Below are 27,425 nucleotides of genomic sequence, written 5' to 3'. Positions count from 1 at the left end.
GAGCACTGGGAGCACTGGGGGCACTGGGGAAGCTGGGAGCACTGGGAGCACTGGGATGGGAGCACTGGGAGCACTGGGGGCACTGGGATAGAGGCACTGGGAGCACTGGGAGCACTGGGGAAACTGGGAGCACTGGGATGGGAGCACTGGTGGCACTGGGAGCACTGGGATGGGAGTACTGGGAGCACTGGGAGCACTGGGAGCACTGGTATGGGAGCACTGGTGGCACTGGGAGCACTGGGAGCACTGGGATGGGAGTACTGGGAGCACTGGGAGCACTGGGAGCACTGGTATGGGAGCACTGGTGGCACTGGGAGCACTGGGAGCACTGGGATGGGAGCACTGGGAGCACTGGGAGCACTGGGAGCACTGGGATGGGAGCACTGGGAGCACTGGGAGCACTGGGAGCACTGGTATGGGAGCACTGGGAGCACTGGGATGGGAGCACTGGGAGCACTGGGAGCACTGGGAGCACTGGGATGGGAGCACTGGGAGCACTGGGAGCACTGGTATGGGAGCACTGGTGGCACTGGGAGCACTGGGAGCACTGGGATGGGAGCACTGGGAGCACTGGGAGCACTGGGAGCACTGGGATGGGAGCACTGGGAGCACTGGGAGCACTGGGAGCACTGGTATGGGAGCACTGGGAGCACTGGGATGGGAGCACTGGGAGCACTGGGAGCACTGGGAGCACTGGGATGGGAGCACTGGGAGCACTGGGAGCACTGGTATGGGAGCACTGGTGGCACTGGGAGCACTGGGAGCACTGGGATGGGAGCACTGGGAGCACTGGGAGCACTGGTACAGACCCACCGCTGCCCCCGTCCCCCCCCCCCCCCCCCCCCGCGCCCCTTCCCGTGCCCCCCCCCCGGTGCCTCCGCGCAGCCGCGGGTGGGGGCGGGGATGTCGGGGTGGGGGCGGGGCGGGCGGCGCCGTCCCCGGCGTCGGCTCCGGTTCGGGGGCGCCCCCCCGCGGCCCGGCGGGGGCTGGGCCCGGCCGAGGGCGCCGCCGGGAGCCGCCGGGAGCCGCCGGGAGGCGCCGGGAGCCCCCGGAGCCCCGGGAGCCGCCGCCCGCCGCCATCTTGCGGCGCCCCCCCCCCGGCCCCGGGGAGCCCCCCGAGCCCCCCCCCTCCCCCCCCGCAGCGAGCAGACAGGTCCGGGGGGGAGGGGGGGGAGGGGAGGGGGAGGGGAGGGGGAGGGGAGGTGGGGTAGGGGAGGGGGGTGGGGGAGGGGGGTGGGGGGGTGGGGGGGTGGGAGTGGGAGTGGGAAGGGGTGGGAGTGGGATTGGGATTGGGATTGGGATTGGGATTGGGAGTGGGAGTGGGAGTGGGGAGGAGTGGGCGTGGGTGGGGGTGGGAGTGGGGGTGGGATTGGGATTGGGATTAGGAGTGGGTGGGAGTGGGTGTGGGAGTGGGAATGGGAGTGGAGATGAGTGGGTGTGAGAGTGAGCATGAGTGGGGGTGGGTGGGAGTGGGATTGGGATTGGGAGTGGGATTAGGAGTGGGTGGGAGTAGGATTGGGATTGGGAGTGGGAGTGGGAGTGGGAGTGGGAGTGGGCAGGAGTGGGTGGGAGAGGGATTGGGAGTGGGAGTGGGATGGGGAGTGGGTGGGAGTGGGAGAGGGAGGGGTTTGGAATGGGAATGGGATTGGGATTGGGGGTGGGTGGGAGTGGGAGTGGGCGTGGGATTGGGATTGGGATTGGGATTGGGATTGGGATTGGGATTGGGGGTGGGTGGGAGTGGGTGGGAGTGGGCGTGGGGGTGAGTGAGTGTGAGCACAAGTGGGAGTGGGTGGGCGGGAGCTGGAGTGGGCAGGAGTGGGTGTGGGAGTGGGTGGGAGTGGGATTGGGACTGGGATTGGGGTTGGGAGTGGGTGGGACTGGGTGGGGAGTGGGTGGGAGTAGGCACGAGTGGGTGTGGGTGGGTGTGAGTGGGGGGGGGGGGAGTGGCAGTGGGAGGGCGTCAGGGAGGGGCAGTGGGGGTGGGCGTAGGGCTCAATGAGGGAGGGGTGCCAGTGGGGGTGGGGGTGGGTGCAGGGGTGGGAGCGGTGGGGTCGGTGTGGGCATGGCCACGGGGTGGGGGCTGTGGGGGCGCTGGGTGCGGGGGGCTGCGGTGCCACGCTGTGCTGTGCCACGCAGTGCCGTGCCGTGGTACTGTGCCGTGCCGTGCCGTGCCATGCGGTACTGCCCCGTGCCATGCCGTGCCATGGTGTGCCATGCCATGCTGTGCCGTGCCATGCTGTGCCGTGCCGTGCCATGCCATGCCATGCCATGCCATGCCATGCCGTGCCATGCCGTGCCGTGCCGTGCCATGCTGTGCCATGCCGTGCCGTGCCATGCCGTGCCATGCTGTGCCATGCTGTGCCGTGCTGTGCCGTGCCATGTGGCACTGCACTGTGCCATCCTGTGTGGTGCCATGCTGTGCTGTGCCACGCGGTGCCGTACTGTGCCATGCTGTGCCATGTTGTGCCACGCAGTGCCATGGGGTACCGCACTGTGCCGCGCGGTACTGTGCTGTGCCGTGCAGTACCATGCCGTGCCGTGCTGTGCCATGCGGTACTGCGTTGTGCTGTGCCATGCAGTACCACACCGTGCCATGCAGTACCGCGTCGTGCCACGCTGTGCCACATGGTACCACACCGTGCCATGCAGTACCATGCCGTGCCATGCTGTGCCATGCCATACCACACTGTGCCACGCAGTACCGCATCGTGCCACGCTGTGCCACGTGGTACCACACCGTGCCATGCAGTACCATGCTGTGCCATGCTGTGCCATGCCATACCACACTGTGCCACGCAGTACTGCATCGTGCCACGCTGTGCCACGTGGTACTGCGTTGTGCTGTGCTGTGCCACGCGGTACCACACCGTGCCACGCAGTACCATGCTGTACCATGCTGTACCATGCTGTGCCACGCAGCACCACACCACGCCACGCCACACCACACCGTTCCACGCAGTCCCACCCTGTGCCACCTCACCCCACACATTTCCAACCCCTGCCCGCACGCCACCCCCTGATGTTTTGGGGCCGTTTCATGGCTTTTCTGGAGCCAGCTCTGAGCAGGCCGGGGGCACCCCCGTGGTGCCACCTCCCCAAACTGTGCTGGGTCCTGGCGGTGCCATCCCAGGCCTGTAGCTGGGACCCAGCCAGGACCTGACCGGGGCCGCATCACCCAAATCCTGGTGGTGCCGGGGCTCAGCCTGCGGAGCGGGGCCAGCCTCTCGCGCTCGGGGTCGGTCTCGGGGTGTCCGTGTGGGGCCGTGGCAGTGGCCGAGCACCGGGGCTGTTGGCAAGGCCACGAGGTGCCTGGTGCCCGCCGCAGGGCTCGTGCTGCTGCTCTCGCTCCGTTCCCCGATGCGAGCGGTGCAGCCGTGGCCTTGGCGATGCCGCGTGCGCTCCGTGCCCTCGCCCCGGTCCCCCCCCCGTGCCGGCTGCTGCAGGGACACCGCGTCCCGCGGCCGCCCTTGGCTCCGCGTCTCCCTGACCCGCTGCGGCTCTTGGCTGAGCACCGAGCACAACTCGGCTCGCTGACGGCTTCCCCACCTCCGCTGCGCGTCTCGGGGCCGTGCCGTGCCTGGCCGGGGGGGGGGTCCTGGCTCTGTGGCTGCACCCCGGGGCCACATCCTGCACCCCAGCCCCGCTGGGAGCACGTGGTGATGGTGACAGCCGCGGGTGCCGCGTCTGCCTGGTGGCACCGAGCTGGTGCCAGGCACTGCCCGGTCCCTGTCCTTGTCCCCGTCCCCGTCCAAATCCCACAGGACCTGAACCCAGCCCGGTTCCTCCAGTGGTGCTGGGGGGTGTGCGGCGTGGCGAGTGGCCGGGGGGGGTCACGGAGCCCCTCGCACCCACCCGGCGCACCGCAGACTCCGATTTCTGCCGGGCTCTCACCCCAATTGATGCGTCTTTGTGGTTTTAGGGTGAGCGAGGCGCCGCGCCTCTGGCCCTGGAAGCATGTCGGGGCCGGTGCCCAGCCGGGCCAGGGTCTACGCGGACGTCAACACCCAGAGACCCCGCGAGTACTGGGACTACGAGTCGCACGTCGTGGAGTGGGGGTACGCCGGCTTCCCTCAGCCCCCTCGGGTGACCCCTCCGCGCGTCTGACCCGTGGCCGTGGGCACGGTTTTCTCCTGGCTCCCTGCATGGAGCATTTATTCCTGCACCCCCTCGGGTTTTTTTTATTTTATTTATTCCTGCTTCCCCCGGCCCCGCTGCTCTCCGCGGTCTCCCCAAGGCGCTGGAGCCGCCGCGCTCCAGCCACGACCCGGCTGCCTCCTCCTCACTGCCTCTTCCTCTGCTCCCCCGGCAGCAACCAGGACGACTACCAGCTCGTGCGGAAGCTCGGCCGCGGCAAATACAGCGAGGTCTTCGAAGCCATCAACATCACCAACAACGAGAAGGTGGTGGTGAAAATCCTCAAGGTGGGCGCGCGCCAGGGCTCGTCGCCGCCGGGCTCCTCGCGCCCTGCGGCTGAGCACGGGCACAGCCCCACGGCCCCGGGGGGGGGGGCTCCATGCGCTGCCCCGGCCCCTGGTGATGTTTGGGGGCCACGTTTTGGCTCTCTGGGGGGGCGAGCTCATTTCTGTGGTGGGACTAAACCAGGCGTAGTAATGGTTTGTAGGATGCATGAGTTACGGGGCATGAGGCGGTTCATGGGCTTGGAGAGCCCAAGCTCGCTCCTGGGCTGCTTTTCCTAGGGAAAGAATTCCCCGAGGGCCCCCCAAAAGGCAGGGCACGAGGTTCCTAAGGTGCTGGGGAGCTGCTGTCCTCGGGGGGGGGCAGAGCCACAGCACTGGGGAACGTGCCCACTTGCCATGGTGTGCGGGGCCGGCGAGGGCTCTGAGCGCAGCCCGCTTTGTGCTTGCCAGCCCGTGAAGAAGAAGAAGATCAAGCGCGAGATCAAGATCCTGGAGAACCTCCGGGGGGGCCCCAATATCATCAGCCTGCTGGACATCGTGAAGGACCCCGTGGTGAGGAAGGGCGGGGGGCAGCTCCGCAGCCACCCGCGGCAGCCCCGAGAGGGTGGAGACGGGGAGGCAGCAGCGGGGTTGGGCACGCCGCCTGCCTGGCCCTGCTTTGGGCATCCCAAACCTCTTTTTCCCCTTTTTTTCCCTCTTTTTCCCCTTTTTTCCCCTCTTTTTCCCCCTTTTTCCCCTCTTTTTCCCCTTTTTTTCCCTCTTTTTCCCCTTTTTTTCCCCTCTTTTCCCTGTTTTCTCCCCTCCCACCCTGCAGTCCCGGACGCCCGCCCTGGTCTTCGAGCACGTCAACAACACGGACTTCAAGGTGAGCGCACGCTGCCTCGGGGACCTGGAGGGGGCTGGGGGAAACTGGGGGGGTCCCGAACCCCCCTGCAGAGCCAGCAGCGCACCCCAGCCCCCCCGTGGGGTGTCTCAGACGTGGGGCTGCAGCCGGCTGCTCCTTGCTGCTTGACAGCTGGGGGCTGAGCCGTGGCACCGAGCCGGTGCTCGCGCTTGTGCCGGCCGATCCCGGTCTCTCCGCCTCGGCGGTGCCACCGGGCACTGCCCCTAAGTCACAGCCCCTGGGGGCAGGCAGGGGCTGCGGAGCGGAGTTTGGGGGAGCTGGGAGGTGAATTTAGGTGGGAGGTGGCGATTTGGTGAAGCTGCTGCCCGGGCTGGGGCTGCTCCACGAGTCACGAGCGCGCTGGCAGCCCCGCTGCTGCCCTTTCGCCTCCCTGGCTCCTGTCCCCGGGGTTTGGCTTTGGGCTGCTGCAGCTCCCGAGGGCACGCAGGCTTCCACCCTCATCCCCCCACCCCGGTGGGAGCTGAGCCCCCCACCCCGCTGCACGGTTTGGGAGCTCCCTTTTTGCCCCTGTTGGGACTGGGCTGGGTCCGGGCCACCCCGCTTCTCCCTGGGGTGTGCTGCTGTGAAATTTGGGGAGGTTTTGGGGGGGGGTGTGCCGAGCTGCCCCAGAGCTGTTCTGCCCCTCGGTGCTCCTGCTCGGGGGTCCCTCGGGCGCCGTGCCGCGTTCACCGCCTCTTCCTGTTCTCGCAGCAACTCTACCAGACGCTGTCCGACTTCGACATACGCTTCTACATGTACGAGATCCTAAAGGTGAGCCCCCGGGACACCCCCCCCCGAGCACAGAGCCACCACCAACACCCCCGGGGGAGCCCTGCTTGGCCCCGAATCCCGCCGGCGCCACCGCGGCACGGGGAGGCTGCGAGGCTGGTGGCGGTGGAGCGCGGCGGCGGAGGCTGAAGGGGACGAGGCCACCGTGACCTTGGGCAGCCTCCTGCTGCCACCTGCCTCCCCTGGGGTCCCCAGGGTCCGGAGACCCCCCCCCGGGGCCGTGTTTGTGCTCGCCGAGCCTGGCGTCACCGTGGTGCAGCCTTGGGGTCTGTCCTTCGTGCTGGCCCCCCTGCCCCTGCCCCGCGGTGACGCCGCTGTTGCGCCCGCAGGCGCTGGATTACTGCCACAGCATGGGCGTCATGCACCGCGACGTCAAGCCACACAACGTCATGATTGACCACGAGCACAGAAAGGTACGGCCGGGACCCCGTGTGCCCCCACCCTGCCCCCTCCCCGGTCCCTTGGGTGGCTGTGGTTATCCCGGCACGGCACCGGTTCCTCTCCCAGCGCCCTGCGCTCAGCCCGGCCCCGAAACGTCCCCGGCGCGGTGCGGCTCTGGTGCTGCCCGGCCCCGCTCCCGAGCCCTCGCGGGGAGGGCTGGCCTCGCAGCTGCTGCTTTGGCAAAAAGGGGCGGCCATAAAAACCCGCACCTGCGCCCCGTAAACCCGCTTTATGTGCCAGCTGCTTGGCGGCAGCTCGGGCTTGTAAACCCGACTTCAGATCCCTTCCGGCGCGCGGCGGCGCCCGGCCACCTGCGCTCCACGCATAAATCGGACTTCAAACGGCGTCTCGGGAAGGGGGGGGGGGGGCAGCTGGTAATCACCCCGTTATCGGGGTGGAACGGGGCCGGCCCCGTGCGCCCCATGGGCACGCTGCCCTTTGAAACTGCCCCGTCACCGCTGCCGCGGTGGCCTGGCACCCGGCGCACCCTGCCCGCGCCCTGCGCCGAGCCCGTCCGTCCTTTCCCCTAAATTCGTGCCAACCCCCAAATCGGGGGGGGGCTGGGAGGCTCGTTATGGGCAGCAGAGGTCCCAAAGTTAATAAGGGTTTGGTTTGAGGTGGGGGGGAGGCGGGGGGGGGACGTGTTTCCTATAGGAGCTGGAGGGCTGTGGTTAGGGAGCGCGGGGCCCAGCCGGGCGCTGCGCGGCGTTAACGGCCTGCCTGATGGACCGGGGCCTGCCTCAGCTGCTGCCCTAATTAGCGGGGCCGGGGGGGTGATCCTAACGAGTCTGAGAAACGATCTGAAAATCTTTAGGGGGGGCGACGAGGTGGCCGTGGTCGTCGGGGCACCGCTGCGCTGCGCTCATCCCGCTGCGCCCACCGCGGGGCTCGGCACCGCTGTCACCGCGCGCACTGCGACGGGGCCGGTGCTGGCGCTGAGCCCCACAAGCTGGGAGCCCCCCGGGGGGGCAACGGGGTCGGTGCCAGCGCCCTCCCTTTTTCTCCCTTTTTCTCCCTTTCTCCCTCCCAGCTGCGCCTGATCGACTGGGGGCTGGCGGAGTTCTACCACCCCGGCCAGGAGTACAACGTGCGGGTGGCCTCGCGCTACTTCAAGGGCCCGGAGCTCCTGGTGGACTACCAGGTACGGCTCCGCTGACCTCCAGGGGCCGGGGGCACACCCGGGGACCCCCGCTCGGGGCCGTGCCGGCAGCCCGGGGGTGTCCCAGCTCCCACCCCGTCCCGTGTCCTTGCCAGATGTACGACTACAGCCTGGACATGTGGAGTTTGGGCTGCATGCTGGCCAGCATGATCTTCCGGAAAGAGCCCTTCTTCCACGGCCACGACAACTACGACCAAGTGAGCCCCCCCCCCCTTGCACTAACTCGCCCGCCACCCACCCCACCGTGCCACCCGCTGACTCCCGGGGTCCCCTCCCCAAGCCGGGGTCTCCTCTCGCTGCGTCCTTCCCCCTGCTGGAGGCAGAGCGCTGCCGGTGGCTGCGTCCAGCTCCTGGGCGGGGGGCAAGGCACTGGTTATACTGGGAGGCGCAAACGGGGCTGCCTGCGGGCACCCCATAACGCACCCACACATCCCTGGCTGCTGGCACCCATGGGACACGGATTTGGAGGGGTGTGGCAGGAGCAGAGCCGTTCCCCGTACACGGCACCAGCCCGGCAGGCTGTAGGGCCCCCCGCCCACACCATAGGGCACTGGCTGATTTCTGTCACTTCCCCCCCAAATTGTCCCGTCCCCAGCGGGGAAACGAGGGTGGCAGGGTCCGGGACTGGGACCAGCCAGGCAGGGAACTGGTCCCTGCGGGGTCACCACCACCAACCCCGCCACCTTTCCTTCCCCCGTGCCAGCTCGTGCGCATCGCCAAGGTGCTGGGGACGGAGGACCTGTACGACTACATCGACAAGTACAACATCGAGCTCGACCCCCGCTTCAACGACATCCTGGGCAGGTGGGTGGCTGCCCCGGCGCGCGGTGCTGCGTGCGCCATCCTCCTCCTCCTCCTCCTCCTCCTCCTCCTCCTCCTCCTCCTCTTCTTCCTCGCCCTCCTGCTCCCGGCAGACACTCGCGGAAGCGGTGGGAGCGCTTCGTGCACAGCGAGAACCAGCACCTGGTGAGCAGCGAGGCGCTGGATTTCCTGGACAAGCTGCTGCGCTACGACCACCAGACGCGGCTGACGGCCCGCGACGCCATGGAGCACCCCTACTTCTGTACGTCCCCGGCGGGGTCTGAGGGGAGGGGGCGGCGAGGTGCCGGCGCTCTTTTTGGCGCACCGGGGGCCACCCCTGACGCCGTCCCCTCTGCCCCGCAGATCCCATAGCGAAAGACCCGGCGAGGATCGGCCCCTCGGCCGCGCTCTCGGCCAGCACCACGCCTGTCAGCTCCTCCAGCATGTTGGCAGGTGGGTGGCGGCGCGGGGGCACGCCGGGGGCGCACCGGGGGCGCGCGGCACCGAGCCGCGCCGGCTCCTGGCTCTGCCTCCTGCTCCTGGCCTCGTCCTGCTGGAGCCTGACGCCCCGTTCTCTCCCCGGCGCAGGCATTACCTCGATGTCCGCGGCGCAGCCCCTGGGCAGCCTGGCCGCCTCGCCCGGCATCTCCTCCCCGAACGCTTTGGGCTCTCCGGTGCCCGCCGCAGCGGGCGCCCAGCCCTGACCTCGCGCCGCCGCCGCCGCCTTCGCCCTCCCCGCGCCAGCCGAAACGGGGCAGGGTTGGGGTGGGTTGGGGTGGGGGGGTGTGGGGGGCGCTCTGGAATTTTTATTTTTATTTCTGTCGAGTGCGAAACGCAGAAGAGCGAAGCCGTAGGGTCCTTTTTCCCCAACCCCCCCTCCCCACCCGCCCCGTGCCGGGGTGAGGAGTTGGCCGCCTGCTTCCCGCAGGGCAGGGACGCGACTGCGGTGTAGGAACGGAAAATGGAGAATAAATTTTATTTTCTATGTCCCTAACCCGAGGGCAGAGGGTTCCTGAATGGGGTGGGGGGGGGGGGGCACGGGCACGCGGCGGTGCCCCCGCGACGGCTCCGGTGCGAAGCCAGCGCAGGGCCCGGTGCCCCCAAATCCCAGTGTCCCCAAATCCCAGTGCCCAAAAATCCCAGTGACCCCCCCCAAAAAAATAGCAGCTTGTGCCCAGAGAGGGGCAAGGTGGGGAGGGCCCGGGGGGTTCCTCAGTGAGGTCTGGAGCTCCCCAGGGAGGAATCCGGGACAGAAAATGCCCCAAGGACAGGCCCAGGGGCAAGGTTGAGCCCCACAAGTGGCCCTGGGGCAAGGCCCAGCCCCACAACCAGGCCTGGGGGGCAAGGCTGAGCCCTACAAGTGGCCCCAGGCACAAAGTTGAGCCCCACAACCAGGCCCAGGGCAAGGCTGAGCCCCAAAACCAGCCCCACAAGCAGCCCTGTGGTCAAGGCCCAGCCCCACGCATGGCCCTGGGGCAAGGCCCAGCCCCACAACCAGCCCTGGGGGCAAGGTGGAGCCCCACAAGTGGCCTCGTGGGCAAAGCTGAGCCCCACAAACAGGCCTGGGGGGCAAGGCTGAGCCCCACAAGTGGCCCTGTGGCAAAGCCCAACCCCACAACCAGCCCCACAAGCAGCTCTGTGGTCAAGGCCAAGCCCCACAAGCAGCCCCAGTGTCAAGGTCAAGCCCCACAAGCGACCCCAAGGGCAAAGCTGAGCCCCACAAGTGGCCCTGGGGACACGGCTGAGCCCCATAAGTAGCCCCAGGGACACAACCAAGCCCCACAAGTGACCCCATGGGCAATGCTGAGCCCCACAACCAGCCCCGGGGTCAAGGCCAAGCCCCACAAGTGACCCCATGGGCAAGGCCAAGCCCCACAGCCAGCCCCACAAGTGGCCCCGGGGTCAAGGTCAAGCCCCACAAGCAGCCCCATGGGCAAAGCTCAGCCCCACAAGCGACCCCAGGATCAAGGCCAAGCCCCACAAGTGACCCCATAGGCAAAGCTCAGCCCCACAACCAGCCTTGGGGGCAAGGCCAAGCCCCACAGCCAGCCCCACAAGTGGCCCCAGGGTCAAGGCCAAGCCCCACAAGTGACCCCATGGGCAATGCCGAGCCCCATAACCAGCCCCCTGCTGCCACGGGGGGGGGACACGATGGCTCTTGGGGTCCAGGGGGGGTTCCAAGGGGGGGGCAGAGACACAAGGAGGGCGCAGGGCGTAGGAAAACCAGAGCCTTTAATCCCTCGGCGGCCCGAAAGAGCCCAAAAAAGTTCACAGAAGAGGCCGGGAGGGCCCAGGCCAGGCCTTTTTTGGGGGGGGGGGGGGTGGCCAGCTCCGTACCCCCCCACCGTGACATTTTGGGGCTGGGGGGGGGGGGGTCCGAGCAGTGCCCCCCCCCAACACCCCGGGGGGCTATTGCAGCGATCCGACATTCACTTCGGGACGAGGGGGGGGCCTCCCGGGACCCCCACCCACGGTATTGATGGGGGGGGGTTATTGAGGGTCGTGGGGGGGGGGGGGGTCTTCAGCTCCCCCCCCCCTCGTAGTTGAGCACGTAGTAGTCGTGCACGTACATGAGGACGGCGATGGGCTGCCCGATGATCAGCGACATCCAGACGGCCGCGTTGCCGTAGTTCCCCCTGAGGAACTTGGACACGAACCAGGCCAAAGGGATCTGGGACGGGGACGGGGGGGTCACAGCAACCTCAGAACCCCCCCCCCGGGGTGCTGTGGGGTTGGGGAGAGGGGGGGCGCGCAGGGTTTTGGGGTGTCCCCCCCCTCCACCATCCCCTCTCTTACCTGCGCCGCCATCCCCATGAAAGCCCAGAGGCGAAACATCTTCAGGGGGACGCTCACCAAATACTGGGGGGGGGGGGGGTAAAAAGGACAGCGGGGGGGTCACATAATTAAAAAGGGGGGGGTGAAGACCACCCTGGGGGGGGTCTCGGGGGCGACACCGACCTCGTGGAAGAAGGCGGAGGCGAGGAAGACGGCCGTCTGCGCCGTCCACTTGCTGACCCCCCGCTTCAGCATGGGCTTGTAGAAATGTCTGGGGAGGGGCAGGGGGGGCGAATTAGGGTGGGGGGGGGGACGCGGGACCCTCCCAAAGCGGCCCCCCCGCCCCAAAAAAAACCTGAGGCACCACTTGTGCACGGGGATGTTCCAGTTCTGCCAGAAGTAGGTCACCGACTCCGAGTTCCTACAGAGGGGGGGGGGACATGAGTTGGGGGGGGGGGGAAAATGGGATTGTGCCCCCCCCCCAAAGACCCCCCGGGACCCCCCCCCAGCTCACCACCAGTCCCGGTAAAACTCCCGGTCCCCGAATTGCAGCAGCTCGGCCACGGCGTTGAGGCAGGAGTGGAAGAACCAGTAGAAGAAGATGAGCCAGATGAGGTGGTTGGGGACCTGGGGGGGGGGGCACAGGGGTGGGGGGGGGTCCTAGGGGGGTCCTGACCCCCCCCATCATCATCATCATCATCATCATCATCATGGGGGGGGGTGGGGTACTCACGGCCAGCTTGAGGAGCCGCTCGATGATGCGGGAGTAATCCATGTCCTATAGGGGAGGGGGGCGGCGCCATCAGCCCCAGACCCCCCCCAAAATAAAAAAAAGATAATATGGGAAAGGGGTGACCCCCCCCCAAAAAAAAAAAGCCCCCCCAAGCTTACCCGGAACGGCTTCATGGAGTTTTGGATCGTGGGCACCATCCACTGCAAGGGAGAAGCTGCTGAATGCGTCCCCCCCCCCCAAAAAAAAACACCCCCAAGACACCAGAGCCCCCCCCCCCCTCTTTTTGGGGATGGGGGGGGGGAGCGCACAGCCAGGCCCCCCCCCCCCCCAAAACCCCAACCCCAAATACCTGCTGGATCAGCCCCACCATCAGCTGGATGAAGAAGAGCTGCAAAAGGGGGACGGAGGGGGTGACCTCGGGGGGGACACCCCCAGAATGAGGGGGGCTGCCCCCCCCCCCAAATTTGAAGCCCCCCCCCCAATTTAAAGCCCCCTCCCCATCTCACCATCTCGAAGAGGCGCCGCAGCAGGAAGCGCTTGCGGATGCGGGGGGAGCGGGGGAAGTTGAGCTCGTAGCACAGGGTGGGGGCCAGCAGGAAATAATAGAGGTCTGTGGGGCGATAGCCGTGAGGGGGGGGCACCAAAAGACCCCCCCCATAAAAAAAAATTACCCCCCCCACCCCCTTTTTTCGGGGTACTTACTGCTGTAGGTGAGGTTATCGGGGTAGGCGACCCCGCTCTTGCCCACGTCCCCGTTGGCTTTGGCGGCTCCTGGGGGGGGGTTTAAGGAGATGGGGGGGGGGGTGAGGGGTCTCGGCCACCCCGGGGGGGGTCCCAACGCCCCCCCCCCCCCCCCCAAACAGCCTCGTACCTGGGGGGGCCGCTTTGGCCTCGCGGCACCACTTGTTGAGGTCCCTGAAGGAGAAGAGCTTGAGGAAGAGGACGGTGTAGATGGCCAGGGTGAGCACGGCCCCCACTGCAAGCAGGGACACGGAGGGGGGGGGGTCAGGAGGCTGGGGGGGGGTCTCAGGGTGTGGGGGGGTCCCGGGGGGGTGGGAAGAACCCCCCCCAAAGCGTCCCGGGTCCTCACCGGGCGTGATGGAGGTGACGGCGAGCACCACGGCGGCGGGGAAGCAGAGGATGGCCAGCAGGTTGGCGGCGTGCAGCGCGGCCCCCGCCCGCTCCGACAGCGAGCCCTGGGGTTTTGGGGAGGAAAAGGGGGGCATGGGGGGCGTGGGGGGGGCACAGCAGGACCCCCCCCCAACCCACGGAGCCCCCTCCCCACCCACGGAGCCCCCCCACCCTCCTTTCCTCGCTCGGGGGCTCACCGCCGCCAGCCGCCTCTCCAAGGCGAGCGCCGCCAGGGCGAAGACGTTGGCCACTGTTTTTTGGGGGGGGGGAGGAAGAGGAGGAGGAAGAGGAGGAGGAAGTCAGCGAGGGGGGGGCACGCCGCGCGGCCCCCCCCCACCCCGAAACACCCACCGATGATGAGGCAGAGCGAGGGCCAGCTGTAGGGGTCCTTGAGGAACAGGGACACCACCTGGATGGGGTCCACCAGGATGCCGTACCTGCGCCGGGGAGGTGAGGGGGACCCTGAACATTTTGGGTGTCCCCCCCCAAAAAAAAGGGTTGTGGGGGGGGGCACAACCTCAGGGACGGGGTCAGAGGTCGCCGTCTGTCTGTCTGTCTGTCTGTCCCCCCCCCCTTCGCTTACTTGATGAGGTTTTCCAGGAAGAGCCGAGCGTTGCTCAACACCTGCAAGAGCCGGGCGGGCGTTGCGCACGGAGAGGGGGGGGGGGCACCCCAAAAAGCCCCCCCAAACCCCCCCCCAAACCCCCCCCTCAGCCTCAGGCCTGTCCCCAACCCCCCCCCCGGGGTTGCCCCGAGGTCGTGACCCCCCCCTCGGGGTTCCCATGGGTGGGGGGGGTGATGGGGAGCCTGCCCCTTGTCCCCCCCCCCCTCCTCCCCGGGAGCCGCCCGTGCCACGCGGCCGCGCCTCTGGGGCAGGGTTCAGGCGGGTGGCGAGGGGAAGGGCCCAACTGGGGGTACTGGGACCCAACTGGGAGCACTGGGGGGCACTGGAGGACACTGGGGACCCAACTGGGAGCACTGGGGGGCACTGGTGACCCAACTGGGGGCACTGGGGACCCAACTGGGGGCACTGGGGGGCACCGGGGACCCAACTGGGGGCACTGGGGGGCACCGGGGACCCAACTGGGGGCACTGGGGGGCACTGGGGACCCCAACTGGGAGCACTGGGGGGCACTGGGGACCCTGAGCGTATCCCTGAGGACCCCAGTGGGGAGAACAGGGACCCCAACTGGGGGCACCGGGTCCCCAACTGGGGCCACTGGGACCCTGACTGGGGGCACTAGGGACCCCGAACATGTCCCTGGGGACCCCAACTGGGGACACTGGGACCCCAAGCAGAGCCACCAGGTCCCCAACTGGGGCCACTGGGGACCCAAACTGGGGCCACCGGGTCCCCAACTGGGTGGGGCATTGAGGAGCCCAACTGGGGCCACTGGGGCCACAAACTGGGGCCAACTGGGACCCCAAGCGTGTTGCTGGGGACCCCAACTGGGGCCACCAGGTCTCAAACTGGGACCAGTGGGGACCCAAACTGGGGACCCCAACCGGGGGGGGTCACCAGGGCGCCCAACCGAGGCCAACGGGGACCCCAAACTGGGACCAGTGGGGACCCCAACTGGGACCAGTGGGGACCCCAAACTGGGACCAGTGGGGACCCCAACTGGGGGGTCACCGGTCTCCGTCCCAGCAGCACCAGCAGCGGGTGGCCGGGGGGGGCACCCTGGGTTCATTACAGGGCACTAATTAACGCCGCTCGCTACGGGCCCCCCCAGGGCTCGTTACGGGGCGCTAATTAGCACGTTGGGGCGCTAATTAGTGCCGCGGGGCGCTAATTGGGGCCGCACTCACCAGCATCACCACGCACCAGTTGAGGACCCCCCGGTAGTTGCTGTAGCCGCTGGCGGAGCTGAGCAGGGACTCCTGCAGCCGGTGGCACCTGGGGGGGGGGACACAAGGGGGGGGGGGCTCAGCTGCACCCCCCCCGCACCGGGACCACCCCCCCAAAACACCGGGACCCCCCCCCAATCCCCCCAAAAAAACAGGAAACCCCACAGGACACCAGGACCCCCCCCCCAGGACACCGGGACCCCTCCCCAACACCAGGACCCCCCCCAAAATACCGGGACCCCCCCCCAAAAAAAAACAGGAAACCCCCCGGAACACCGGGACCCCCCCCCCAAAACACCGGGACCCCCCCCCAACACCAAGACCCCCCCCCAAACACCGGGACCCCCCCAAAATACCGGGACCCCCCCCAAAACACCAGGACCCCCCCCAAAAAAAACAGGAAACCCCCCGGAACACCGGGACCCCCCCCCAGAACACAGGGACCCCCCCCTCAAAAAAAAATAGGAAACCCCCCGGAACACCGGGACCCCCCCCCAAAACACTGGGACCCCCCTGGGACCCCCCCCCAGGACAGGATGGGGCCCAAAACGCTGGGAGATTTGGGGGGGGGGGGCAGATTTTTTTTGGGGGGGGGGGGCAGGGGTCGGGCTCAACACCCACGGAATGGGCACGGGGGGGCCCTGGGGGGGTCGTGAAGGGGTCCCGGGGGGGGTCCCAAGGGGTCTGGGGGGGGTCCCAAGGGGGTCTCGAGGGGTTCCAGGGGGGGGTCCCAAGGGGGGTCCTGGGACTGTCAGTTCCCGGTGCCCCCCCCCGGTGCCCAGAGCCCCCCCCCCAGTGCCTGGTGACCCCCCCATGGACACGGAGCCCCCCCCCCCGTCCTCGGACCCCTCTATGGACATGGTGACCCCCCCCCCAAGACACGGACCCCCCCCCATACCCGGTGACCCCCCCCCGGTCCCCAGACCCCCCCTCCCGGACACGGTGCCCCCCCCCCCAAGACACGGACCCCCCCCACACACCCATTACCCCCCCCCCATACCCTTAACCCCCCTCCCCGATCCCCGGACCCCCCCCCCCGATCCCCAGACCCCCCCCCCCATACCCGGACCCCCCCCCCCAAAACCCAGTGCCCCCCCCTTTTCCCCCCCCCCCCCCCCAAATTACCTGAAGTCCCCGCAGTGCTCGTGGCCCCCCTCCGCCCCCACGTCCCCTCCTCCCCCCCCCCGTTGCGGGGGGGGCTCCTTGGCTTTGGGGGGGGGGTCCCTTGGCCCCCCCCACCCCCCCTCCCCCACCCCCACCCCCCCTCCTCCTCCGCCCCCCCCCCGCCGCCGCCGCTCCGCGCTCGCCCATGGCCGGGCCCCCGCCGCCTCCCGGCCACCGTAGGGCCCCCCCCGCCCCCCCCCCCGGCCTTTGTAACCTTGGCAACGCCCCCCCCCCCGCCCCGCCCCCCCCCCCCCTCCGGTTCCGTTCCCCCCCCCCCCCGCCCCGTAGCCGGGGTTGGCGGAGTAGGTGGGGCGGGGACTACAAGTCCCAGCAGCCCCCGCGGCGGCGGGGGTGGGGCGGGGCGGAGGAATGGGCCAATGGGGAGGAGGGGAGGGAGGGAGGGAGGGAGGGGAGGGAAAGGGGGTGGCCAATGGGGGTGAGGGGGAACGGGAGGTCGGCCAATGGGAGGGGGGGGGGGGGAGGAGGGGGCGGGAGGAGAGGGGAGAGGGGGGTGGGGGGGGAAAGGGGGGCAAAAGGGGGGGGTGGGGGGGGGAATGGGGGGGTCTGGGGGGAAATTGGGGTAAATGGGGGGGTTTGGGGGGAAATGGGGGGGACTGGGGGAAAATGGGGGGGGTCTGGGGGAAATGGGGGGCAATTGGGGGGGTCTGGGGGGAAATGGGGGGGGTTGGGGGGAAATGGGGGGGAAATGGGGGGGTTTGGGGGGAAATGGGGGGCAATTGGACGCTGGAGGGGCAATGGGGGGGGGCAGGGATGAATTGGGGGGGTCTGGGTCAGAATTGGGGGGGATTGGGGGGCTATGGGGGGGTAATAGGGGGGCTGGGGGGCACTGGGAGCACTGGGGGTCACTGGGGGGGCACTTGGGGGGGCAATAGGGGGGCTGGGGGGGGCAATGGGGTCAGGGGACATGGGGTGGGGGGCACTGGGGGGCCTGGGTCAGAATGGGGGGGGTCATGGAGGGGCAAAAGGGGGAGATTGGGGGGGCCATGGGGGCTGGGGGGGTGGGGGGGACCTGGGGGGAGCATGGGGGCTATGGGGGGCAATGTGGCAGAGCTGGGTGGGATTGGGATTGGGATTGGGATTAGGATTGGGACGGGATTGGGATTGATGGGGATGGGGATTGGGATTGGGATTGGGGTTGGGATTGGGATTGGGATTGGGGTTGGGGTTGGGGTTGGGGTTGGGGTTGGGGTTGGGACGGGATTGGGATGGGGATGTGGCCTGGGGACCTTTGGGTACCCCCCTGGGTGTTGTGTCCCCATGGGTGCCCCCACAGTGAGGCTGGGACCCCTTGGGGTGGGCTGGGTGCCCACGGGTGCCCCATGGGGTGCTCTGGGTCCCTATGGGTGCCCCCATAAGTGGCCTTGTTCCCCTAAAGTGTCCCCATGGGGTGCCCTGTGCACCTATGGGTGCCCCCACAAGTGGTCTCCTTTCCCTAAAGTGTCCCCATGGGGTGCTCTGGGTCCCCATGGGTGCCCCATGAGGTGCTCTGTGTCCCTATGGGTGCCCCCATAAGTGGTCTTGCTCCCCTAAAGTGTCCCCATGGGGTGCTCCAGGTTCCCATGGGTGTCCCTATTGATGCTCTGGGTCCCCTGGGTGCCCTCTCTCAATGCTCAGTGACCCCATGGGTGCTCCATGGGGTGCTCTGGGTCCCTATGGGTGCCCCCATAAGTGGTCTCCTTCCCCTAAAGCATCCCCATGAGTGCTCTGGGTCCCCATGGGTGCCCCCCTCAATGCTCAATGACCCCATGGGTGCCCCATGGGGTGCTCTGGGTCCCTATGGGTGCCCCCATAAGTGGCCTTGTTCCCCTAAGTGCCCCCATGGGGTGCCCCCATAGGGTGCTCTGGGTCCCCATTGGTGCCCCTACATACCCTTTGGGGTCCCCAGGGTGCCCCCCCCCAGTGCTCGGTGACCCCCGGGGCACCCTCAGCAATCACCCGGCACCGCGACACATGGGGGGGGGGGGACACCGGGGCCGTGCCCCCCACCCCTGGCACCCCTGGGAACCCGAATTTGGGGCATTTCTGGTCATAAAGCGGCTTTGTGGGGATGGTGGTGGGGTGACCGGGGGGGCAAATTACTGGGGGGGATAATTGGGGGGGCAATTGGTTGGGGGGGCAGGGATTGGGGTAATTGGGGGGTGATTAGTGGGGTGGGCAGATAATGGGGTGGGCAAAAAATTGGGGAGTTGGGGGGGGCAATTAGTGGGGTGGGCAGTTAATTGGGTGGGCAAATAATCAGCTAATTGGGGGGGCGGTGAGTGGGGTAACTGGGGGGGCAAATATTTGGGTAACTGGGGGGGGCAAATATTTGGGTAACTGGGGGGCAAATAATTGGGTAACTGGGGGGGCAAATAACTGGGTGATGGGGTGAGCAGTTAGTTGGGTGGGCAAGTAATTAGGTAATTTGGGGGGGGGGCAATTAGTTGGGGGGGGCAGGGAGTGGGGTAATTGGGGGGTGATTAGTTGGGGGGGCAGGTAAAGGGGTGGGCAAGTAACTGGGGGGGCAAATATTTGGGTAACTGGGGGGAAAATATTTGTGTAACCGGGGGGGCAAATAATTGGGTAAGTGGGGGGGCAAATATTTGGGTAGCTGGGGGGCAAATATTGGGGTAACTGGGGGGGCAGAGAGCTGGGTACCTGGGGGGGCACTCGGGGGGGGCTTTGTGTGTGCCATGGGGGGGGGACGTGGCACCTTTTGGGATCCCCTCCCCGTGCGCCCCCAAGGACGCGGCCACGCACCCGGCGTGCGACGAGGCTTTTTATTGCGGGGTCCCCTCGGGGGGGGGGGGGTTGTGTAATTGGGGGGGGGTCCCACCGCCCCGTGCCCCCCCCCGCCGTCACTCGAGGGGCCGGAAGGTGAGCAGGGGGGGCTTCTCGGGCATCAGGATGAAGCCGAAGACGGTGCCGAGGTCCTGGGTGCTCGCCGTCTCCACCGAGAAGTTGCGCAGCACCTTTTGGGGAGGGGGGGGGGGCGCAGGTCACCCCGACTGGGGGGGGGCAACTGGGGACAACTGGGGACAACAGGGACCCTGACCAGGGCCACCAAGTCCCCAGCCAGGGGGTCATTGGGGACCCCAACCGGGGGGGGTCACCAAGGTGCCCAACTGGGGCCACTGAGAATGTCCCTGGGGACCCCTACTGGGGCCACTGGGGACCCCAACTGGTGACCCCAACCGGGGGGGTCACCGGGGTGCCCAACCGAGGCCAACGGGGACCCCAGCTGGGGCCACTGGGGACCCCAACCGGGGGGGTCACTGGGATACCCAACCATGGCCACTGGGGTCCCCAACTGGGACCATTGGGGATCCCAACTGGAGCCACTGGGGACCCCAACTGGGGGATCACTGGGTCTCCAACTGGGGCCATTGGGGTCCCCAACCGGGAGGGTCATCGGGGCGCGCAACTGAGGCCAATGGAGACCCCAACTGGGGACCCTGACTGGGGCCACTGGCTCCCCAACTGGGACCAGTGGGGACCCCAACTGGGGACCCCAACCGGGGGGGTCACCGGGGTGCCCAACCGAGGCCAATGGGGACCCCAACTGGGGCCACTGGGGACCCTGACCGGGGCCACCAGCTCCCCAACTGGGACCAGTGGGGACCCCAACTGGGGACCCCAACTGGGGGGGGTCACCGGGGTGCCCAACCGAGGCCAACGGGGACCCCAAACTGGAGCCACTGGGGACCCCAACTGGGGGGTCACTGGGGTGCCCAACCAAGGCCAATGGGGACCCCAACTGGGGCCACTGGGGACCCCAACCGGGGGGGGTCACCGGGGCGCCCAACCGAGGCCAACGGGGACCCCAACTGGGGCCACCAGGTCCCCAACTGGGACCATTGGGGACCCCAACTGGGGACCCCAACCGGGGGGGTCACCGGGGTGCCCAACTGAGGCCAATGGGGACCCCAACTGGGACCATTGGGGACCCCAACTGGGGACCCCAGCCGGGGGGGGATCACCGGGGCGCCCAACCGAGGCCAATAGAGACCCCAACCGGAGCCATTGGGGACCCCAACCAGGGGGTCACCGGGTCCCCAACTGGGACCAGTGGGGACCCCAACTGGGGGGGTCACGGGGGCGCCCAACCAAAGCCAACGGAGACCCCAACCGGCGCCACTGGCGACCCCAACCGGGGGGTCACTGGGGTGCCCAACCAAGGCCAATGGGGACCCCAACCGGGGGGGGCCACTGGGGCGCCCAACCAAGGCCAACGGGGACCCCAACCGGAGCCATTGTGGACCCCAACTGGGGGGTCACCGGGACACCCAACTGAGGCCAACGGGGACCCAAACCGGCACCACAGGCGACCCCAACCGGAGGGTCACCGGCGTCCCCAGCCAGGTGCCACATCCAGACCTCACCAGGCTCCATCCCAGCATACCACTATCAATTTGGGGGGGGGGGTCCCGGGGGGGGGGTTTAGGCTCACGTGCAGCAGGAAGAGCATCATCTCGGCCTCGGCCAGCCGCCTCCCGATGCACTGGCGCGCGCCGAAGCCGAAAGCCAGCGCCTTGAAGGCCGTGCGCCCCCCCCCCAGCCAACGCGCCGGCTCGTAGCGCTCGGGGTGGGGGAACACGGCGGGGCTGCGACCCATGGCGTAGAGGGACACCTGGCACAGGGTCTGCGGGGGGGGGTGCAAGGGGGTCAGTGGGACACCCCCGTGTTGGGATATCCCCCCCCCGAGCCCCCCCGGTGCCGCTCACCCCCGCCGGCACGCGGTAGTTGTGGAGCACCACGTCCCTGGTGGGGTAGCGCTGCACCGTGATGCCCACCGGGTACAGCCTGGGGGGGGGGAAAGGGGGGGGAAAAAGGGGGGTGGGGGGGCTTTTGGGGTCCCCCCCTCCCCAAATACACCGTCAGAGGGGTGATGGAGCCCCCCCCCGGTTGCTCCTGAGCGGGTGGTGGCACGCAAGGGGTGACCCCCCCCTAAAAGGGGGTGCCCCCCCATTGTACCCACTGCGCCCCCCCCCTCAGAAACACGCCCTGGGGGGTCCCAGACCCACCCCCTGCTCCCCCCAGGGCCTGACGGTACACACCAGTACCCACCAGTGCTCCCCAGTATGCTCCCGTTAACGCCCAGTGCTCTCCCAGTGTCCTCCCGGTACCCCCCCAGTACTCCCCATTACCCCCCAGTACTCACCCAGTACCCCTCGGTGCTCACCAGTACCACCCTGTGCCCACCCAGTGCCACCCAGTACCCCCAGCACCCTCCCAGTGCCCCCCATTTCCTCCCAGTAGTCTCCCAGCACCCTCCCAGTGCCCCAAGCATCCTCCCAGTGCCCCCCATTTCCTCCCAGTGCCTCCCACCACCCTCCCAGTAACCACCAGTATCCCCCATTGTCCCCTCAGCACCCTCCCAGTGCCCCCCAGCACCCTCCCAGTAACCCCCAGTATCTCCCAGTACCCCCTCAATGCCCCCCAGCACCATCCCAGTGCCCCCCAGTTCCTCCCAGTGCCCCCCAACACCCTCCTAGTGCCCCCCAGTTCCTCCCAGTGCCCCCCAACATCCTTCCCGTGCCTCCCAGCACCCTCCCAGTACCCCCCAGTACCCTCCAGTACCCTCCCAGTACCCCCCAGCACCCTCCCAGTGCCTGCCAGTACCCTCCTAGTGCCTCCCAGCACTCCCCAGCACCCTCCCAGTACCCCCCAGCACCCTCCCAGTGCCTCTCAGTGTCCCCCAGTACCCCCCCGTTGCTCCCCCAGCACTCCCCAGCACCCTCCCAGTGCTCCCCACTTCCCCCCAGCACCCTCCCAGCACCCTCCCAGTACCCCCCAGTATCTCCCAGTACCCCCCTCAATGCTCTCCAGCACTCCCCAGTACCCTCCCAGTACCCCCCAGTACCCTCCCAGTACCCCCCAGTGTCCCCCAGTTCCTCCCAGTGCCCCCCAGTTCCTCCCAGTGCCCCCCAACACCCTTCCAGTGTCTCCCAGCACCCTCCCAGTACCGCCCAGTACCCCCCAGCACCCTCCCAGCACCCTCCCACTTCCCCCCAGCACCCTCCCAGTCCCCCCCAGCACCCTCCCAGCGCCCCCCAGCACCCCCCCACCTGAGGGTCTCCTTGATGGCGGCGCGCAGCAGGGGGAGGGCGCCCAGCAGGGTGGGCAGCTCGAGGCCCCCCCCGGCCTCCGCCGCGCGGATCTCGGCACGCAGCGCCGCCTGCACCGCCGGGTTGCGGGCCAGCTCGAACAGCGTGAACAGCAGCGGCATCGCCGTCTGCGGGCACCCCACGGCACCCCCATGGCACCCCAAGGCACCCCCATGGCACCCCACGGCACCCCCATGGCACCCCACGGCACCCCATGGTACCCCCATGGCACCCCACAGCATCCCCAAGACACCCCACGGCACCCCACGGCACCCCCATGGCACCCCACAGCATCGCCATGGCACCCCACGGCACCCCCATGGCACCGCATGGCACCCTACGGCATCCCCAAGACACCCCACAGCACCCCACGGCATCCCCATGGCACCCCATGGCACCCCACGGCATCCCCACAGCACCCCATGGCACCCCATGGGACCCCACAGCACCCCCATGGCACCCCATGGCATCCCCAAGACACCCCACGGCACCCCATGGCATCCCCACAGCACCCCACGGCACCCCCATGGCACCCCACGGCATCCCCAAGACACTCCACGGCACCCCATGGCACCCCATGGTACCCCACGGCATCCCCACAGCACCCCACGGCACCCCATGGTATCCCCAAGACACCCTATGGCATCCCCAAGACACTGCACGGCACCCCATGGTACCCCACGGCACCCCATGACATCCCCAAGACACCCCACGGCACCCCATGGTACCCCATGGTACCCCACGGCATCCCCAAGACACCCCATGGCATCCCCAAGACACTCCATAGTATCCCCAAGACACCCTATGACATCCCCAAGACACCCCAAGACACCCCATGGCACCCCCAAGACACCCTATGGCATCCCCAAGACACCCCGCAGCATCCCCACGGCACCCCACAGCACCCCACAGCATCCCCAAGACACCCCACAGTACCCCACGGCACCCCCATGGCACCCCATGGCACCCCCAAGACACCCCACAGCAACCCCAATACACCCCATGGCACCCCATGGTCTTCCCCAGCACCCCATGGCACCCCAACACATCCCATGGCACCCCAGAACAGCCCCATAGCACCCCATAATGCCCCCACAGCACCCCATAACAGCCCCATGGTACCCCCTGACATCCCCGTGGCACCCCATAACAGCCCTGCAGTGCCCCACAGCACCCCATAACAGCCCCACGGCCCCCCATAATGCCCCCACAGCACCCCATAACAACCCCACAGCACCCCCTGACATCCCCACAGCACCCCACAACATCCCCCCAAAGCACCCCATAACAGCCCCACGGCCCCCCATAATGCCCCCACAGCACCCCATAACAACCCCACAGCACCCCCTGACATCCCCACAGCACCCCACAACATCCCCCCAAAGCACCCCATAACAGCCCCATGGCACCCCATAATGCCCCTACAGCACCCCATAACAGCCCCACAGCACCGCCTGACATCCCCACAGCACCCCACAACATCCCCACGGCACCCCATAACAGCCCCATGGCACCCCATAACGCCCCCACAGCACCCCATAACACCCCCACAGCACCCCACAACATCCCCAGGGCACCCCATAACACCCCCAGAGCCCCCCTCTCATCCCCATAGCACCCCACAGCACCCCCTAAGGCCCATCCCCAGGGCACCCCACGGCGCCCCATAACAGCCCCCTCCCACCCCGCGCCCCCCTTGCCCCCCGTGCCCCCCGTGCCCCCCGCGCCCCCCGCACCGTGTCGACGCCGCCGGCGGTGAACTCGGTGATGTTGGCCCTGACGGAGTCGAGGGGCAGCTCGGCCTGCAGCAGCAGCTCGGCCATGATCCCCGAATAACTGCGGGGCCGCCCCAGGCAGAACTCCTGGTAGATGCTCTGGATGCATTTATCGGCTGCGGGGGGGCAGCACTCAGATGGGGGGGGCACCGGCACCGGGACCACCACCGGCACCGGCACCGGGGTCCGCACCATGGGGGCACAGGGCTGGGTGTGCCAGGAGTGTCCCCGTAACCGTCCCTATCCCTGTCCCTGTCCCTGTTCCCATCCCATATCCCCATCCCATCCCCTCATCCCATCCTGTCCCAATCCCATCCCCATCCCAATCCCAGTCCCAATCCCATATCCCCATCCCATCTCCCCATCCCATCCCATCCCAATCCCATCCCATCCCCAACCCCAATCCCATCCCATCCCATCCCATCCCATCCCATCCCATCCGCAATCCCATCCCATCCCATCCCATCCCATCCCATCCCATCCCATCCCATATCCCCATCCCATCCCATCCCATCCCATCCCATCCCCATCCCAACCCATCCCCATCCCACCCCATCCCATCCCCATCCCCATCCCATCCCCATCCCATCCCATCCCCATCCCATCCCATCCCATCCCATCTCCCCATCCCATCCCCATCCCCATCCTCATTCCCATCCCCATCCCCATCCCAACCCCAATCCCATCCCATCCCATCCCATCCCATCCCATCCCCATCCCATCCCATCCCATATCCCCATCCCCATCCCATCCTCATCCCATGCCATCCCATCCCATCCCCATCCCATTCCAACCCCAATCCCAATCCCAATCCCATCCCCATCCCATCCCCAACCCCAATCCCATCCCATCCTCATCCCATTCATCCCATGCCATCCTATCCCCAATCCTAGTCCCAATCCCACCCCACCCCACCCCACCCCATCTCTGGGACCTCGGGGGGTCCCGACGGATGTCCCCCCCCCACCGTGCTGGAAGATGGTGTCCCACGCTGCCAGGTGCTCCCTCCACAGCCGGTGGTTGACCCAACGCAGGAGCCCGGGCGGCACGAAGAGCAGCGGCAGCGTGGTGCGCAGCATGGTCTCCACCGCGCCGATGAAGCGCTGCGCCTCCGCGTCCGGCGCCTCCTCCAGCAGCCCCAGGCGCTCCCCGTACAGCGCGTAGCTGCTGGCTGAGGGGTGGGGGGACACCGCTTAACCCCCCTTCTTCCACCCCTGCGCCCCGCTACACCCCCGCGCCCCCCCACGCACCCTCCAGGGTGAAGCGGAAAAGGTCGCGGTGCGGGTCGAGGGTCAGCGAGCGCCGCCCCGTGCGCTCCAGGCGCCGCTGCATGGAGGCGGCGAAGTCGCGGGCCACGGCGTCGAGGAAGGGCAGGAACTTGCGGGTGCCCTCGGGGCTGATCACCTCCTTGTTCAGCAGCACCCGGTCGGCGCGCCACTCCTCGCCGTTGCTGATGGGGAGGGTGGTGAGATCAGCGCGGCACCGGCACCGGCACCGGCACCGCCAGCGCGGTGAGACGCATGCACGCTGCGCCCACGGTGTGCCCGTGGTGTGCTCTGTGTGCCCATGGTGTGTCTGTGGTGTGACCATGGTGTGACCATGGTGTGCTCATGGTGTGTCTGTGGTGTGCCCATGGTGTCTTTGTGGTGACCCGTGGTGTGCTCATGGTGTGCCCATGGTGTGCTCGTGGTGTCTCCATGGTGTCTCCGTGGTGTGCCCGTGGTGTGCCCATGATGCACCCATGGTGTGGTTGTGTTATGCTCATGGTGTGCTCGTGGTGACCCGTGGTGTGCTCATGGTTTGCCCGTGGTGTGCTCGTGGTGCACCCGTGGTGTGTCCATGGTGTGCCCGTGGTGTGCCCGTGGTGTGCCCGCGTGGTGTGCTCGTGGTGACCCGTGGTGTGCCCATGGTGTGCCCGCGGTGCGCCCGCGGTGTGCCCGTGGTGCACCCATGGTGTGTCTGTGTTATGCTCATGGTGTGCTCGTGGTGACCCGTGGTGTGCTTGTGGTGCGCCCGTGGTGTGACCCTGGTGTGTCCATGGTGTGCCCATGGTGTATCCATGGTGCACCCATGGTGTGCCCGCGTGGTGTGCTCGTGGTGACCCGTGGTGTGCTCGTGGTGCACCCATGATGTGCCCGTGTAATGCCCATGGTGTGCCCACGGTGTGCCCGTGGTGTGCCCGCGGTGTGCCCACGCTATACCCACGCTCACACCCCACACCGCGCCCCACACCACCCCCACACCACCCCCACCCCACACACCCACTCCCCCACCTTTTACCCACACCTTACTCCACGGTGCGCCCACCCCATGCCCACGCCACCCCCGGCTGCTCCCCACACCACCCCCACGCCACCACCCCACCGCGCTCCACCTCACCCACCCCGCACCCACCATGCCCCCCATGCCCCCCCACGCCCCCCCACGCCCCCCCACGCCCCCCCACGCCCCTCTTACAGCAGGAAGACGCCGCACTTGTGGTTGCGCAGCCGGCGGTGCGCGCTCCACGCCTCGATGCCCATGCGGCGCGGGAAGACCCCCTCGGCCTGGAAGAGCTGCGCCGCGTCCTCGGGCAGCAGCACGTTGACGCAGTCGTAGGTGCCCACCGTCTCCCTGCGGGACCACGCCGCCAAGTCACCGGGGGGACCCCAGAGAGGGTCTACGCCCCCTAAAAAAAAAACCCAACGACCCCCCCAGCCCCCCCACCGGTAGATGGGTCCCAGGCGCTGGAAGTTGCTCTCCATCAGGCGGTGGAAGTGCTGGAAGCCGTTGCTGCGCCAGAAGCGGTAGAGGTTGAGCCAGCGGCTGCGCCCGCTGCGGGGGATGGCCTCGTAGGGCTGCACCGAGCGGGGGGTCCCCGTCGCCGCCGCCGCCACCCCCCGGCTCAACACCCGCCGCCCGCCCCGGCCCCACAGCAGCCCCCCGGGACCCATGGCCGCCGCCTGGCTCTGTCCCCGCCGCCGGCCCCGGGTCCCCCTTTTATCGCCTTCGCCAAGGCCGTTCCCGGCACGCCGCGGCCAACGCTGGCACCGCCGCCATGGGGGTCCCGGGGGGGTTGCGTGGGACCCCCCTCCGGCACCGTGGGGTGCCCCATGCGTTAGGGGGGTGAAGGGGAGGGAGGTGGCGGGGATGTGGGGCAGGGGGATGGGGGGCACGGGGAGGGGTGTGGGGGCTCCCCCCCCCCAGTGCTGTGGGGTGGGAGGGGGTTGGGTGGTGCTAAAAATAGGAGGGGTGGCGGGGGCAAGGTCCCGGAGCTGCCGGCAGCTATTCATAGCCCGCGGGTGGAAAAGGACAGAGCGGGGGGGGGAGGAAAGGGGGGGGGCGTGATGGGGACCACCATGGGGTTGGCCATGGGGCAGGCTGTGGGGTGAGCTATGGGGCAGCGCTGCCCTGCCCATGGG

General features: G+C 68.3%; 3 protein-coding genes across 4 annotated transcripts; 1 reads left to right on the top strand and 2 right to left on the bottom strand.

Annotated features, from left to right (window-relative positions):
- The first annotated feature begins 1,034 nt into the window (after positions 1-1,034).
- LOC311431257 (casein kinase II subunit alpha-like) lies at positions 1,035-9,485 on the top strand. 2 transcript variants are annotated; one of them, XM_084508551.1, is made up of 13 exons: positions 1,035-1,153; positions 3,920-4,055; positions 4,310-4,421; positions 4,869-4,970; positions 5,233-5,283; positions 6,013-6,072; positions 6,420-6,503; positions 7,562-7,672; positions 7,786-7,887; positions 8,394-8,494; positions 8,605-8,753; positions 8,855-8,944; positions 9,080-9,485. In XM_084508551.1, exons 2-13 carry the CDS (start codon positions 3,955-3,957, stop codon positions 9,193-9,195), a joined length of 1,179 nt encoding a protein of 392 aa, XP_084364677.1. In that variant the 5' UTR covers positions 1,035-1,153; positions 3,920-3,954; the 3' UTR covers positions 9,196-9,485. The 2 variants fall into 2 exon arrangements, with proteins under 2 accessions (XP_084364677.1, XP_084364678.1); XM_084508552.1 differs by lacking the exon at positions 1,035-1,153 and having other exon boundaries at positions 3,716-4,055.
- A 1,221-nt stretch (positions 9,486-10,706) lies between these two features.
- On the bottom strand, positions 10,707-16,289 carry DGAT1 (diacylglycerol O-acyltransferase 1; the record flags this gene model as incomplete). Its single annotated transcript, XM_084510932.1, has 18 exons — positions 10,707-11,162; positions 11,288-11,350; positions 11,450-11,537; positions 11,622-11,687; positions 11,781-11,893; positions 12,000-12,044; positions 12,158-12,199; positions 12,349-12,387; positions 12,506-12,609; positions 12,702-12,770; positions 12,871-12,975; positions 13,090-13,195; positions 13,328-13,380; positions 13,482-13,567; positions 13,714-13,754; positions 14,940-15,027; positions 16,104-16,185; positions 16,286-16,289. 18 exons carry the CDS (start codon positions 16,287-16,289, stop codon positions 11,013-11,015), a joined length of 1,344 nt encoding a protein of 447 aa, XP_084367058.1. The 3' UTR covers positions 10,707-11,012.
- A 2,637-nt stretch (positions 16,290-18,926) lies between these two features.
- Positions 18,927-26,957, bottom strand: LOC311432484 (cytochrome P450 11B, mitochondrial-like; the record flags this gene model as incomplete). Its single annotated transcript, XM_084510930.1, has 9 exons — positions 18,927-19,114; positions 20,593-20,784; positions 20,867-20,945; positions 22,211-22,377; positions 23,986-24,140; positions 24,992-25,195; positions 25,275-25,474; positions 26,482-26,637; positions 26,731-26,957. 9 exons carry the CDS (start codon positions 26,955-26,957, stop codon positions 19,001-19,003), a joined length of 1,494 nt encoding a protein of 497 aa, XP_084367056.1. The 3' UTR covers positions 18,927-19,000.
- Positions 26,958-27,425: the final 468 nt, after the last annotated feature.

This window comes from Aythya ferina (assembly GCF_964211825.1).
Source record: "Aythya ferina genome assembly, chromosome: 2".
NCBI classification, from domain to species: domain Eukaryota; kingdom Metazoa; phylum Chordata; class Aves; order Anseriformes; family Anatidae; genus Aythya; species Aythya ferina.
Note: the sequence above shows the minus strand (reverse complement) of the source record. Positions and strands in the feature narration are given on the sequence as shown.

What these genes read in the sequence shown, in the direction of transcription:
- LOC311431257 (XM_084508551.1), top strand. Translation starts at nt 3,955, where the DNA reads ATGTCGGGGCCGGTGCCCAGCCGGGCCAGGGTCTACGCGGACGTCAAC. An exon ending in TGGTGGTGAAAATCCTCAAG is followed by an intron (nt 4,422 to 4,868) that starts GTGGGCGCGCGC and finishes TGTGCTTGCCAG; the next exon opens with CCCGTGAAGAAGAAGAAGAT. An exon ending in GCCACGACAACTACGACCAA is followed by an intron (nt 7,888 to 8,393) that starts GTGAGCCCCCCC and finishes CCCCCGTGCCAG; the next exon opens with CTCGTGCGCATCGCCAAGGT.